We start from the raw sequence: 15,249 nt of genomic DNA on the forward strand, positions 1-15,249 counted from the left end.
GACCAGATTTTCTAAACTAATCTAGTACCATTTGCCAGAATTTGGCCCATATCCCTCCAAATTCTTCCTATTCATATACCTATCCAGATGACTTTTAAATGTTGTAATTTTCCAGCCTCCACCACAAACTTGAAAGGGTTCAGAAAAGATTTACAAGGATGTTGCCAGGGTTGGAGGATTTGAGCTATAGGGAGAGGCTGAATAGGCTGGGGCTGTTTTCCTTCAAGCTTCGGAGGCTGAGGGGTCACCTTATAGAGGTTTCTAAAATTATGAGGGGCATGGATATGGTAAATAGACAAAGTCTTTTCCCTGGGGTGGGGGAGTCCAGAATTAGAGGGCATAGGTTTAGGGTGCGAGGGGAAAGATATAAAAGGGACCTAAGGGACAACTTTTTCACGCAGAGTGTGGTGTGTGTATGGAAAGAGCTACCAGAGGAAGTGGTGGAGGCTGGTACAATTGCAACATTTAAAAGGCGTCAGGATGGGTATATGAATAGGAAGGGTTTGGAGGGATATGGGCTAGGTGCTGGCAGGTGGGATTAGACTGGGTTGGGATATCTGGTTGGCATAGACGAGTTGAACCAAAAGGTCTGTTTCTGCGTTGTACATCCCTATGACTTCCCTTGGCAGCTTATTCCATACATGCGCCACCCTCTGCATGAAAAAGTTGCCCCTTAGGCCCTCTTTAAATCTTTCCCCTCTCACCCTAAACCTATACCCTCTAGTTTTGGACTCCCCTAACCTGGGGAAAGGATTTTGGCCATTCATCCTATCCATGCCGCTCATGATTTGATTAATTTCTGTAGGGTCACCCCTCAGCCTCTGACATATCTGCTATCACTGTCAGGGGTCAGTGAAGGCACAGAGAGGATGGCTTGCTTCTCCATGTTGATCAGCGAGTCGTGATTCCCGACACCAAGGCAGGAAGTGCGTATGTGGCCTTGACTAATTCTGCAGCCAAGAGCACGCATTTCCTTCTGAGGGACTTTAATAAATTAACAAAGAAAATAAAACTCTAGCTCAGCGGAAAATAACAGTGCAAAGGAAGACAGAACGTCACAAAGAACTTTGCAACCAACGAAATAATTTTTGAAATGCGGTCACTGTTGTAATAGAAGAAACACAAGCAGCCAATTTATACAGCAAACTACCACAGAAAGCAATGAAACAATGCCAGATTTTTCTTTTTGTGAATAACGATAAATATTGGGCAAGACATCAAGGACAGATCCCCTGCTCTTCAGTGAATTAATGGCAGTGGGAATTTTGTTTTTAATAAAGCAAAACTACCAGCTAAGTTCCTCAGTTTAACATATCGTTTGAAAACCTGCAGTGCCCAACAGTGCAGTACTCTCTCCGTAATGCAGAGGATTTACCCGCCTAGATTACTGACCTCAAGTGTCTGGAGGCTTGACTGACTCAGAAGTGAGAGTGTGCAGCCTACTGAAGATGTCACAACTGACCCAAGTTTGACCTGTTTAATCAGGACAGCCTCAGTTTTGATTCTTGCTGTATTCTGAGCTTTGTGATTTCACAGTGATGGTGATAATGGCAATGGTTCAGTTTGAAAGGTTAACACCTGAATGGGCACAATGGGCCAAACTGCCAAGATCTATAGAAGTCCATCCACAGGCCTCAGCATCCTCTTGCTCTGGAGACAGAGAGAGAGAGCAGAAAGAAATGGGGCAGGATTCCCACTGCTGACCGTTACCCTGTGTGACCTATCATCGGTCATAGATAATGTAGAAGAGTGAGTTGGAATGGACTATGAGATGCTACCAAGAAAAAACTTTTCACGTCAGAAACAGTTAACAAGGAGATATACAGGATCACAGAAGGCTAATGTCCTCTCAGGACTTCAAAGAAAAGAACTTATAAGACCGCACCCAACCAACAGCTTGCATTTATGTAGCACCTTTAACATAGTCCCAAGGTGCTACAGAGGAGAAATGAGACTGAGCTGTAAAAATTGGGATAAGGACCGGGAAATATGGGGGTAATATTACTGGATTAGTAATCCCGAGAGCCAGGTTAAAAGCCCTGGGTACCAATACACTTCAAGGGAAGGAAGTCTGTCGTCCTTCACTGGTCTGGTCTGATTTCACGTATGTAGCAAACCACTCCATTCATAGCAGTTAAGGACGTGCAAGGAGTATTTGAATGTTTCTGTACTGGGGGCCAGTATAGCAAGCCCAGTGCACAGGAGCGTGAGCTCTGGTGGGGAAAGCCCAGTTCGGAGCATCCCAGTTGCGCCCATGTTTTAAGAAAGGACTGTAATGTTTGACATCTTAAACTTCATTTTTCTACTTTTAAACTAAGAACACTGTAGTGCTGAACTTGTCACTTTTATTTATTTTTCTTTTTTTTGACTTTATTTTTCTACTTTTGTAAGAAAGATTTTGCACCTAAGTACTTTGTATCTAAAATGTGTGGCATGACATTGTACACTTTTCACTGTACTCTTGGACCCCATACTTGAGTACACGTGACAATAAAATCTAAATCTATGAGCAAAAAGGCAGCAACTTTAGACAGAAAGAAGTATTTGATGGGAGGCAGCTGGTTTGCTTCCTTTCAACTCCACCTCTGCCCTTAACTCTTTCCCTTTCTTACCCTTGGTAACTACATATTCCACAGAATCAGAAGGCTTTCAATTTAGATTAGATTAGATTCCCTACAGTGTAGAAACAGGCCCTTCGGCCCAACAAATCCACACAGATCCTCCGAAGAGTAACCCCTCCCCCCAACTAATGCACCTATCGTTATGGGCAATTTAGCATAGCCAATTCACCTGACCTGCACATCTTTGGACTGTGGGAGGAAACCGAAGCACCCAGAGGAAACCCACGCAGACACGGGGAGAATGTGCAAACTCCACGCAGACATTCTGCCCGAGGCTGGAATCAAACCTGGGTCCCTGGCGCTGCAAGGCAGCAGTGCTAACCACTGAGCCACCGTGCCGCCCTATTTGCACAAAGCAGAAAAGTAAAGTGGGTGACACATAGCATACAGGCCAAACACCGTCTCCCTCATATCAAACTTCACCGGCAACCATTCAATGGAGAAATCTATAATCTTATAACACACACCGAGCACGTTAGGATGGACAATGGCTGGCTGTAGGAGGAAGGAAGTGTTCAGGAATAAGTCAATCCTCCCACACTGTTGTACTGAAGAGATTACGATGTAGATGTTGCTTCCAAAGCAGGGGAAGACGTTTAAACACAAGCTTAGCGCCCGGGGTTACTGCCACATAGCAGCTAGAAACAGTAATCAGAAAGACAAGTAAAGCTAAGAAATGGGAGCAGATGGGAGCCGCATAGTTATTCAAACCCAGCCTCAATTCCACAAAGAGTGTTGCAGTCTCCCCGAATGTCATCATTTTGGAAGGGAGAACAAAAGCACAGAAAATTATTTAAATGAAGAAAAACTACAGAAAGGGCTCAGGGGTGCCTTGTACATGAAACACAAAGGGACTGGGGGGGTACCTTGTACACAAAACCCAAGGTTAATGCACAGATAATCAGGAAGGCTACTGGAATGCTGGTCCTTATTTCATGCGGGTTGGAATACAAGAGTAGAGAATTCTTACCTGCAACTGTACAAAGTGCAGGTGAGACTACATCTGGAGTACTGTGTGCAGTTTTGGTCGGCTTATCTAAGGAAATTTATCATTTTATTGGAGGTATTTCAGTGAAGGTTGATTTGGATGATCCCTGCTATGGAGAGACTGTCTTATGAGCAAAGGTTAAACAGGTTGGGATGTTACTCATTGGGGTTTAGAAGAATTAGAGATAATCCACCTGAAACATAGAGGATTCTTAAGGGGTTTGACACAGTAAATTCTGAGAAGTTGTTTCCCCTCATGGGAGAGTCTAAGACCAGAGATGAGGAGGAAATTCTTCTCTTAAAGTGTAGAGAATCTTTGGAACTATTTGTCACAGACAGATGTGGGGGCAGAGACCTTATAAATAGTTAAGACTGAGAAAGATAAATTCTTGATCAGTGGGAGAACTCAAGGGTTATGGTGAAAATGCAGCTAAGTGGATTTGAGGCATGTTGGATCAGGCTTGATGAGGGGCTGAAGGGCCTACCTACATACATCTTATGGTCTTCTCATATTGAATAGCGGGGCAGGCTCAAAGGGCCGAGTGGCCTAATCCTTCTTTGTAATATCAAAGCGCAGCAGTGAGTGTATGCACAGCAAGATTCCACAGATGGTAATGTAATATACACTACAGTATTCACCCAGGCCCAGGAGCTGATTGTCTGCATTCAAACCAGTCCTAAAGCATCCGACTCAAACATCTAGGGGAGTGGTGGATGGATGGTGACTGCAGTTATAAATCAGGTCCAGCTCCACCAGATGGAGCATGAATCCAGGCCAATGCAATACTGAAGGAATACTGCACTCTCAGGGATGACACCTTTCAGATGAGATGTTAATCCTCTCTGATGGATGTAAAAGATCCCACAGCCACAATTTCAACAAAGAACATTGGGGTTTTCCTTGTTCAGCATTTATCCCTCTCCCACATCACAAAAACACCAGGTCGCCTGGGGTCACTGTCACACTGCTCTCTGTGGGAGTTTACCATGCAAACCTGCCCAGTGTGTTTCCCTAAATCACTGTGACTACACTTCAACAGATCCTGAGTTTGCAAAAGGTTCTATACAAATGTAACCTTTTTTTAAATTACTATGATAGGCTGCATCCAAATTAGAGGAGGGTTGTTGAGCATTCCAGAATGTTGTTAGATTAGGTGTGAGGATTTCATGGTATTTGCAAAGTATAGTCCTGCAACTGATCAAAATTCTCATTCTGTCTTTCAAATCCCCCCATAGGGTCCCTATGGTGCAGTGGTAATGTCCTGCCTCTGAGCTAGGAGGCCTGGGTTCAAGAACCAGCTGCTCCAGACATGTGTAATAACATCTCTGAACAGACTGATTAGAAAATCTCTCTAATCCCTCCGAGGCGTCACCTATTCCTATCGCTACAACTATCTGCACTTGTTTTTTAGATTAGATTCCCTACAGTGTGGAAACAGGCCTTTTGGCCCAAACAGTCCATACCCACACCCAGACCCATTTCCCTCTGACCTAACACTATGGGACAATTTAGCATGGCCAATTCACCTGACCTGCTCATCTTTGGACTGTGGGAGGAAACCAGAGCACCCGGAGGAAACCCACGCAGACACGGGGAGAATGTGCAAACTCCACACAGAGAGTCACCTGAGGCTGGAATTGAACCTGGGACCCTCGTGCTGTGAGGCAGCAGTGCTACCCACTGAGCCACCCTGCCCGCCCTCTCTAACTCTGGCTTCCTCAGCAAATCCCAATTTTCCATCACTCCACAACTGACAGCCATGTTTTCACATGCCAGTGCCCGAACATGGATTTCTCCTTCTACGCCTTCCCACCGAACTCTCTTCTCCTCCTTAAAGCCTACATCTTTGACCAAATCTTTGGTCAGGATGTTCTAATATCTCCCTATGTGGCTCAATGACAAATTCAGGTGGATAATATCTCCTGTGAAACACACTCTGACAGTCTACCACGTTAAAGATGTTACACAAATGCAATCTGCTGTTCTAAGATTGGATGATCTACAATGGGAATGGGTCTGATTGGAAGTTATCTTCATTTCCTTCGTGTATTCTTATTAAAGCCGACAGCTGTTAAATGGGTTTTGTTCTGCACAACAAAATTGATCAAAACACGTAGCCCTATTCATTTGTGAGGAAGCTAGTTCTGTTAAGCACAATCATTCCAATTAAAGCGCCGTCTTATACCCACATAATCCATCTCTGTCTCTCTCCAGTGCAAATAACATATTGTTCAGCTAGTTGGTGGAATTCAGCCAATGTAAATATTAAAAACTAAATACTTCCACTAATAGAAAACTATCCGAGTATCATCATAGTAAATCAGTGTGTATTTCCTTTGAAATTTTTCTTGAATTATCCCGGAATAATCCTGTGACCCCCTTTTGTCAACAATTGCCCTACAAATAGCAAATGGAAAAACATCTTCCATTTCCATCTGATCAGCAAGTTGAAGAAGTCTTTCGAAAGAGATTTCTGACTGAAGCATGGAGTAGGAGAAAGTAAGGACTGCAGATGCTGGAGATCAAGAGTCAAGTGTGTGGTGCTGGAAAAGCACAGCAGGTCAGGCAGCATCTGAGGAGCAGGAAAATCGATGTTTCGGGCATGACTCCTTCATCAGGAGAGTACAATATTCTTAACAGACGATAGGACAAAAAATGATTATTTAAAGCTGTAAAACAGAATATTGGGGGCTTTCCTCTTTATACATAGATTCGGATTTGTCATTGGCTATTTGTTGATCATCTGTAATTACGTTCCAGAAGGTGGTTGTGAGCTGCCTTCTTGAACCACTGCAATCCATCTATCATGTAGGTACTCATGTTGGTAAAATTCTTAGCCTCAGACTGGCTTTTGTTTAGCCACATTATTTATCTGGCTGGTCCAGTTGAGTTTCTGGTCAATGGTAACCCCAGATTTGAGAATGGAGGTTACAGCAATGGTAATGCCATTGAATGTCAAGGTGTGATGATTCAATTCTCTCATTTTCAATCTCTTGTTCCATTTGGATATGGACTGCTTCAGTATCTGAGGAGTTGCTCATGGTGCTGAACATTGTGCAATCATCAGCAAACATCCCACTTCTGACCTTATGGTGGAGGGAAAGTCATTGATGAAGCAGTTGAAGATGTTTGGGCCTAGGACAACACCAAGTGGAACTCTTGTGGAGATGTCCTGGATCTGAGATGACTGACAAAAAAACAACCATAACCATCTTCCTCTAAGCTTGGCTAAAAACTGACATGTACAATGAGAGAGCCTTAGGAGGAAGCCAAGGTGAATCATCCACTTACACTGAACTGAAGATTGTTACAAATACCACAACCATATCATTTGCTCTGCTGGGATCTTCCATTATTGAGGATGGGGACATTTGTGGAATCTTCTCCTCTTCCAATGAGTTGTATATCTAATTGTCACCCGAATTCACAACACAAATGTGACAGGACTGAACAGCTTGGATCTGATCTGCTGGTTCTGGTTATGCTGGGCCATGTCTATTGATTGTTGCTTATACTGTTGTTGCACAAACAGTCACTTATAGTTTAACCAGGTTGATATTTCATTTTGAGGTATACCTGGTGCTGTTCCTGGCAAGCTCTCTTGCAAAGTTCATTGAACCAGGGTTGGCCTTGGCTTGATGGCTGTGGTAGAATGCAAATTTTCCAGGCCATGAGATCACAGGTTTTGGTTGCGTATATATCCTCCTGGTGCTGATGGACCACAGCACCTTATGGATGCCCAGTTTTGAACGGCTATGTCTCTTTGAAATCTATCTCATTCAGCATGGCAACGTTACACAAAATACTATAAAGTATCCACAAAGTAAAAACATAACTGTCTCCACAATGGCAGTGGCCATTCCAACCATGGACAGATGCATCGATGAACGACAGATCTGTCTTGTGACAGGATGTGGTCAAGCATTTTTTCCCTCTTATTGATTCCACCACCTCCTAGTGCAGGTCCAGACTTGGAACTATGTCCCTTTGGGACTAGGTCAGCTCAGTCAGTCATGGTGCTATCAAGATTCTATTAGTGACGGACATTGAAGAGCCCACCCAGAGTACACAATGTGCTTTTGCCACCCTCAGCGTATCCTATGAGTGGTGTTTCAGATGGAGGAGCCCTGTTTCAGCAGTGGTGAGAGGAGGGTGAAGGAAATGTAGTAGAGTCAGCTAGAGATTTCCTTGCCTATGTTTGACCTGATGCCATGAGGTCCAGAGTCAATGTTCAGGAATGCCAGGACAATACCTGCCTGACTATATATCTGGGGCAAGGATGGTGATGATGGTGTTGGGGTTATAGTAAGGTATGAATCCATGAAAATGACTATTGACTGGTGCATGACTAGTCTGTAGGACAGCTCAAATGCCGAGGACACAAGGTCTCTGTTGTTTTTTAAGAAGAACGCTCCAGGGCTCCATGTACTGTTATTGTTTCTGGTGCCTTGGTTGATGCTAGGTGGTCAGTTCAACATTCAACCCCTTTTATCGGACTCTATAACGGTTTGAAACAATTGATTTCAGGGACTTTGAATTGATTTCAGAGTTACCCAAATTGCTGTGGACTGGAGTCACGTGTAGGGCTGACCAGGTGAGAATTGCAGGTTTCCCGCCCCTGAAGACTATTTGGAAACTGATAGGTTATTACAATCATTGCTCCCTGGTAAATATCTGACTAGTCGTACTTCCACATTTCTAATTGATTCCAAATTTTACCATTGGCCACTTGGTCCCAGTGCATTAGCCTGTGTCTCTAGGTTACTTTGAGGAGAAAGTGAGGTCTGCAGATGCTGGAGATCAGAGCTGAAAATGTGTTGCTGGAAAAGCGCAGCAGGTCAGGCAGCATCCAGGGAACAGGAGAATCGACGTTTCGGGCATAAGCCCTTCTTCAGGAATCTCTAGGTTACTTGCCCACTATTCCATCGCCTTTCCCTTTTTGTAACTGCAGCATGTGTAAATCCTAGTTACCTTCCTGTCAGTAATGGTCCCTCAACAATGATGGTGACAGATCTTCAAGATGGCTGTTAAGGTGAGGCAATGGATGAACTGGGAATTTCCTTTTCCTGCTGCCTGAAGTGGGGTGAGGTCTGAGGCAGGGAGATCTACCTTTGCTGGACTACCTCCCTTCATCCCTGGTGGGACGGTCGCTGTAAGTGGACAGCGAGGGAGAGAGGGGTTGTATGCGGAGACAGGGCTCCACCATTCCCCAACAGGTTTAAAGTGAATGGAACTGAATGTGAGGCATGGCATATAATCACTGCAATGACCCCCAAACCTGCCTTTGTGAAATGAATCTCTGTCCCTTTTTCCAAAGCATGCTCCTCAGTCTCTTTCGGTTGTGCTCATTAGATAAACAAAGAGGGCCTTTACATTACTGACCTGCTCATCATTTGGATTGCTCACCACAGCCTCATATGGGGGAGGCGGTTCCACAGGACAAAACACTTCAATCCCCTTCATTCTGGTCGCATAGATATGTGTCAGGGGAATTACGTCATTGCTAAGAACCCTGCAACAATGACAGCAATAACAGTTAGTTTTTAACTAAATCTCAACTAGTTACGAAGCGAACTAACAAGATAACTGATGGGAGCGTAACATCTTAACAAATGTATAGTAAAAGAAACCATTTAAATGAAAGCAATCTCGATGGCAATCTTACCATCACAGGAACTTCAATAAAGTCACCTCCTAACCTTGCCTATTCCAGCTATTGTAAACCAAGTTCATGTACTCTTGAATCCTGGGGGACACACTGGTGAATTTGATCTAAAGCTAATAGATCCTTTCTAAGATGCTGAACTAGAACACTACACAGCTCTCCAGATGTAATCTGACCAGAAATAAAGCAAAACTCTGCAGCTGCTGGAGATCTGAAACAAAAGCAAATATTGCTGGCAAAACACAGCAGGTCTGACAGCATCTGTAGGAAGAATGCACAGTTAATGATTCGAGTCCAGTGACTCTCCATTGGAATGGTTAGCAGCAAGGAAACAGTAATACTTCTGCTGGAGACAAGGTAGGAGGAGGGGGTTGGAGGTGGAAGGGGAGAGGTGAGCTGATGGTGGAGACAGAATGCAGAGAAAGAGGTAGGTAGATAATGGATAGCAAGCCAGGACAGAAGAAAAGCTGAATAAGTGATAATAAAAACTGAGTGTGGGAGAGAGTGGATGAGCTGTAATGAAAGCAACCCATATAATGTTACAATGGGACTGGGAGTATGTGAGAATGGGTGACTGTGTTAAAAGCAGCACAGATCAGAATAGAACTGGGTGCGGGGTGGGTAAAACACATAGAAGGATGGAATCAGGCTTTAAAGTTATTAAACTCAAAGAGGAGTCCTAGAGACTGCATGATCCCTGAGTGGAAAATGAGGTGCTGTTCTTGAGCTTGTGCTGAGGTGCACTGGAACACTGCAGCAGGCCTAAGGCAGATTTGTTGGCATGGGAATACAGAGGTGTGCTAAGTAGTGAGCAACTGGAAGCTCAGAGTTATTTTTGTGGACAGGACGTAAGTGTTCTGCGAAGCGATTACCCATTCTGCATTCCGTTTCCCACTGTTTACTTGCTAACAGTTCTGAAGAAGGGGCACTGGGCTCAAAACATTAACTCTACTTTCTTCCTACGGATGCTGACAGACCTGCTGAGTTTCACCAGCAATTTCTGTTTTTGTTATAGTTTGAACAGAACTTCGTTTAGCTGGAACAAACTTTCTTTCTTTTTATATTCTAACTCTATTAGACTTTTGGAATTATACCTGACCTTAGTGATCAACATGCATGGAGCTCCAGATCTCTTTAGACCTTCACTATTTGAAGCATATTACCATACAAGTTTGAGTTCGCATAGAAAGGGTTCCATTTTGTCTCCTTGTAAGAGGTAATAAGGTTGAGAGGGTTACTTTCCTTACCGTGGATTAATCCTGGGAGTGTAGGAACAGAAAGTGGAGAAATATGGAGGAGGAGGAATGGGTGGAACAAATTCATCTGGATCAGGTAACTGGCGAGTTCCTTCAGATTCTTCTTGGGGAATCTGGGCTTCAACCTGAAAACACATGAAACAACAAAGAAACATGAGATAGATATCTCGCTATGGAAACCAGGAAACAACTCAGAAGAGATCTTCATTACATAAATACCTGCAGTACAATGAGAGGAAAAGGCAAAAACACCACTTTATAGCATTGATGCTTAAAAAACAGAAAATGCTAAAACTGAGTACAGCAAACCTTTACAAATCAATGGAAAAACATACACACTAAGTAATAGAAATGTAATGCAGTGGGTATACACGTTGCTGTTATACTTTATTTACAGCATTAATCACTTAAATAGTAATGCAAATTTGCCCTAAATAAAACTTAGTGGGACAGCATTCCCACTCGCACCCTCAACTGACTTTGCAGTGATAATACAGTGAACTATCAGTATTTGAGGTATATAATCTTATCTGGTTTATCAAGGTCCATAAGGTGCTGGTTAAAACAAGGTTGCTGTATTTTTCTCTGATGGTGGTTCACTAACAAACAGCACTAGAGAGTCGGAATAGAACAATTCCAAAAGACCATATGATATCGGGGCAGAATTAGGCCATTGGGCCTATTCAGTCTGCCCCACAATTTGATCATAATTAATGTATTTCTTAACCCATTCCCCCGCCTTCTCCCTGTAACTCTTGATCTCCTTACTAATCAAGAACCTATCCATCTCCGCCTCAGATACACTGAAGACTTAGCCTCCACAGTCTCCTGAAATAATGAGTTCCACAAAATAATCACCCTCTAGTTGAAGAAATTCATCCTCATCTCAGTTCTAAAGGGTCATTCCTTCACTCAGAGGCTCTGCCCTTGAATTATAGACTAGTCAAAACATCTTCTCTACATCCACTCTATGCAGGGCTCTCAGTATTCTAAGTTTTAATCAGATTCCTCTCATCCTTCTAAAGCCCATTGAGTACAGACCCAGAATCCCCAACTGCTCTCGATATGACAAGCCCTTCATCCGCGGGATCAATCTTGTAAACCTCCTCTCTACCCTCTCCAGTGCCAGCACAACCTTCCTTAGACACAGGAACTGCCCACAATATTCTAAAAGCCGTCTGACCAGGGGCTTATACAACCGTAGCAGTGCATCTCTGCTGTTGTACATCCTTTTGAAATGAAAGCTAACATTAAATTTGCCTTCCTAACTGCCAACTGAACTTGCATGTTAACTTTACTGGGAACAAAGAAGAGGAACTAGTAGAAGCCTTTTGTCTGGGAACATTAGTACCTTAAAATAGGATCAGGGGCTATAAGAGGCTTCCTTCCAATATTTCTGTGACCTGAATTAGACGTAGCCCTCACTTTCCAGCTCATCTCTTCACAGCTTAGCTCAGAGATGTGGACTAATCAAATAAAACAAAAAAGACCTAACTCCACAAATAAGATATAGAGGAGAGACTACATAACAGTATAATCCTTACCTTATAAAATTCGTAAACAATGTGTTAATGATTGAGAATTTAATGAAGTCAACCTGACAACAAATAATCTATGAACTATGATACAATATATAAATTTCATTTCTATTCTATAAATCAAGCGTTTAAATAGTGATATGCTCATTATTATTGGTTTATCCTTTATTTTTATGATAATGATTACCTATAACTACGTTATGAATTATGCCTACTCCTTTTATTTGTATCATCATTACAATTCAGTTCCTTCCACCAATGATCCATCTATCCAACGTTTGGTCCAAATCTATCACCACCTGACAATGGCTCACTATAAGATATAGAAGTAAGGGCTTCCAAGTCTCAAGATTGTTTAGATAATGCTATCAGTGTCTCTTGGAGTATTACTGAATGAAGTCCTCAAATGAAAAGAAAGAACCTGGACTTAGTTGGCCCCTTTTACATCCTCAGGACACCCCAGTGTTTTCACCAATGAAGCACGGTACCTCTTGAAATATAGTTATTTTTGTAATGTAAGAATGGCAGCCATTTTTCACACCACAAGATCCCATAAGCAGCAATGAGAGCACGACTAGATAACCTATTTCTACTGGTGGTGAGTGAGGGATAAATATTGGCCAGCATACTGGGAACAATTCTCCTGCTCTTCTTTCAATAGAGTCATGAGACTTTTTACATCCAACCGAGAAAAAGGGCTGACAAGGCCACAGTTTCAACATACACTGATGACAGTGCAACACTCCCCCACTGCTGCATGGAACTGTCAGCCTAGATTTTGTGTTCAACACTTTGGAGTGGGACTCAAACCGATAACCTCCTAACTCAGACAGGCGAAACTGAGGACTGCAGATGCTGGAGATTAGACTCAAGATTAGAGTGGTGCTGGAAAAGCACAGCAGGTCAGGCAGCATCCGAGGAGCAGGAAAATTGACATTTCGGGCAGGAGCTCTTCATCACGAAGGGCTTCATCCTGATGAAGGGCTCCTGCCCGAATTGTCGATTCTCCTGCTCCTCGGATGCTGCCTGACTTGCTGTGCTTTTGCAGCACCACCCTAATCTTGACTCCTAGCTCAGACATCAGAGTATAATAGATTTTAATTGGGATTATGTCAGGTTGAGTGAGGCAATGCTGGACTGCTGGTATCGAACCTAAAGAGTAGCAGTGTCAGACATTTTGGGGAATGGGAATGCAAATATAAATATAAAGAGTCAGTAGTCTTACCGTCTGTGGTCGTCGGCCAACAAATATCTGGAGATACTGTAAAGCAGCAGCTACAACGCACACTGTGGTGGTCAAAGCATTCAACACACATATGGCAAACAGCAAGTCCTGAAAACAAAAAAGGAAATGTTACCATGCAATGTTAAACCAGGAACCATGGCTGACATTCTGTAAATAGTTACATATTAATACAAGATAATCAAACAAGACCCAAATGAGAATTCAGCAGAAACTTCTTTAACCAGAGACTACTGAGAAGGTGGAACTTGCTACCATAGTGAGTCATTGATGTGATTGGTATGGGATAATAGGGGAAGCTTGAGGGAGAAATGAACATATGGTCATGCTGATAGAGTGAGATGAAATAGGGTGGGAAGTGGTTGGCATGGAGCAAAAACACTGACATAGACCAATTTGTTGTAAGTCTGTGCTATAGACTCTAGATAACTTGATGCACTTGAACCCAAGGTTTATTCCTGTAACTGAGAGTGACTTAATATGAAGCATAATCTGATGAACCGTGCAAACTGTCAAACAGGCTGGTTGCTCAGTGATCCAGAACTGCTAACAAACCTCCAAAATGTTATAAAACATAGTGCTTTTTAGGGCATGTGTGTCATTTTCCACAATGACAAACAGAATCACTTAAATTTTATGCAAGTTAGAGCAGAATGCTGTGAAATGAAACAGGGTTGTTAAAGGTAGCAAACATGCATGCTAATTTCTAGTCAATTGGAACGTGCAGAGTAACTGGTAAAAAGACGTCTTTTCCAATTGTTAGAGACAGGTGTCATACCCAGTGAAGGCATGTCCTATTCATAACTCCAAATATGGACTGTATTCCTATGGAAACTGCTTCAACTGTCTCTCAATTCTTAAAATGGATATGCACAAGCGGTTAAGATGTCTGTCAAAGTGTCAGGTAACACTTATAATTTCAAAACAGAACAATATAAGATTCTGGAAAGTTCCCAACTGACTCAAGTTAAGTGGATGTCTTTGAATGGACATGGTTAGACAGCATCCCTTTTGTGGAATTCACACCTGCCACTGTTTGAGGTTTACTCAAAACAGAGGATCAGTGGACTTCTCGATCTTAGGTTTCCAGTATTGAGATTTATTAAAAGAGAACTGATGAGACCATGCGTTAAGTGTAAAGGACCAACATCCACCTCTTATCCTTCAATGATATCTTTGGTCTTCCAAACCATTTTGGTTCGCAAATTGGTCACGTGACTACAATTGGCTGGAAATAAAGTTTACTCACCCATGGGCTCAGAAAAGACCCGAGCAATCTGCAGACGACACCAAAGAAACAGAAGGTGTAGCAAAATACTGTGCTATTGTTTCCATATTGTGTGCTAGTGTTGTTACGGTTTAAATTAACCACATGCAAGAACACAAACATCTATCAATGCAAAAAAAAAAATTACTGGTTCGGGATGGAGAGGGAAAGGAATTGAGAGCTTCAGTTCATCTCCCTTACCCTGATCTTTCATCCAATTAGATCCTGACTGATATGTACGCTAACCCCACCTTGATGCCTGGATTCTATACCTCTCAATGTTAATGTTCAAAATACATGGGAACGGTAGACAAATTTATATGTGAAAGTCCTAAAATCTCCTGGGAACAATCAATCATGGGGAGCAACAGTGGAAGAAAAGTCACTTCTCTAAGTAGAGATGACAGAATTGGATCTTCCTCCAATCAAATGATGTCCCTCTCTCACATATGCCACTGGGACAGAAGCAGCCTGTGTGATTAGGGTTAGGGGGAAGGTGAGTGGCAGCAGTGAACAAGGATGTCCAGACCAAGGGAGAGATGACCAGAGCCCTTGGTGAGGGAGACAGGAGACGAGGTTGCTGCCCGAGCAGTGAGGATATTTGGAGAGGAGGGGAGCAATCCTGAAAGGGTAGGAGGGAAGTTTGCGGAGGTAGACGTGTGGCTGGAAAG

The 15,249-nt window shown here is 42.9% G+C and overlaps 1 protein-coding gene across 2 annotated transcripts in view; it reads right to left on the bottom strand.

Moving 5' to 3' along the window:
* Positions 1-15,249, bottom strand: part of fam189a2 (family with sequence similarity 189 member A2) — a 126,732-nt gene that overhangs the window by 18,344 nt on the left and 93,139 nt on the right. For both annotated transcript variants that reach the window (XM_043716853.1, XM_043716843.1), the window contains exons 5-7: positions 13,294-13,401; positions 10,522-10,655; positions 8,992-9,121 (exon numbers count right to left, since the gene is read on the bottom strand). In XM_043716853.1, the coding sequence (XP_043572788.1) occupies positions 8,992-9,121; positions 10,522-10,655; positions 13,294-13,401 (372 nt within the window). The remainder of the gene's footprint in view (positions 1-8,991; positions 9,122-10,521; positions 10,656-13,293; positions 13,402-15,249) is intronic.

Source organism: Chiloscyllium plagiosum, chromosome 2 (genome assembly GCF_004010195.1).
Source record: "Chiloscyllium plagiosum isolate BGI_BamShark_2017 chromosome 2, ASM401019v2, whole genome shotgun sequence".
NCBI lineage: Eukaryota > Metazoa > Chordata > Chondrichthyes > Orectolobiformes > Hemiscylliidae > Chiloscyllium > Chiloscyllium plagiosum.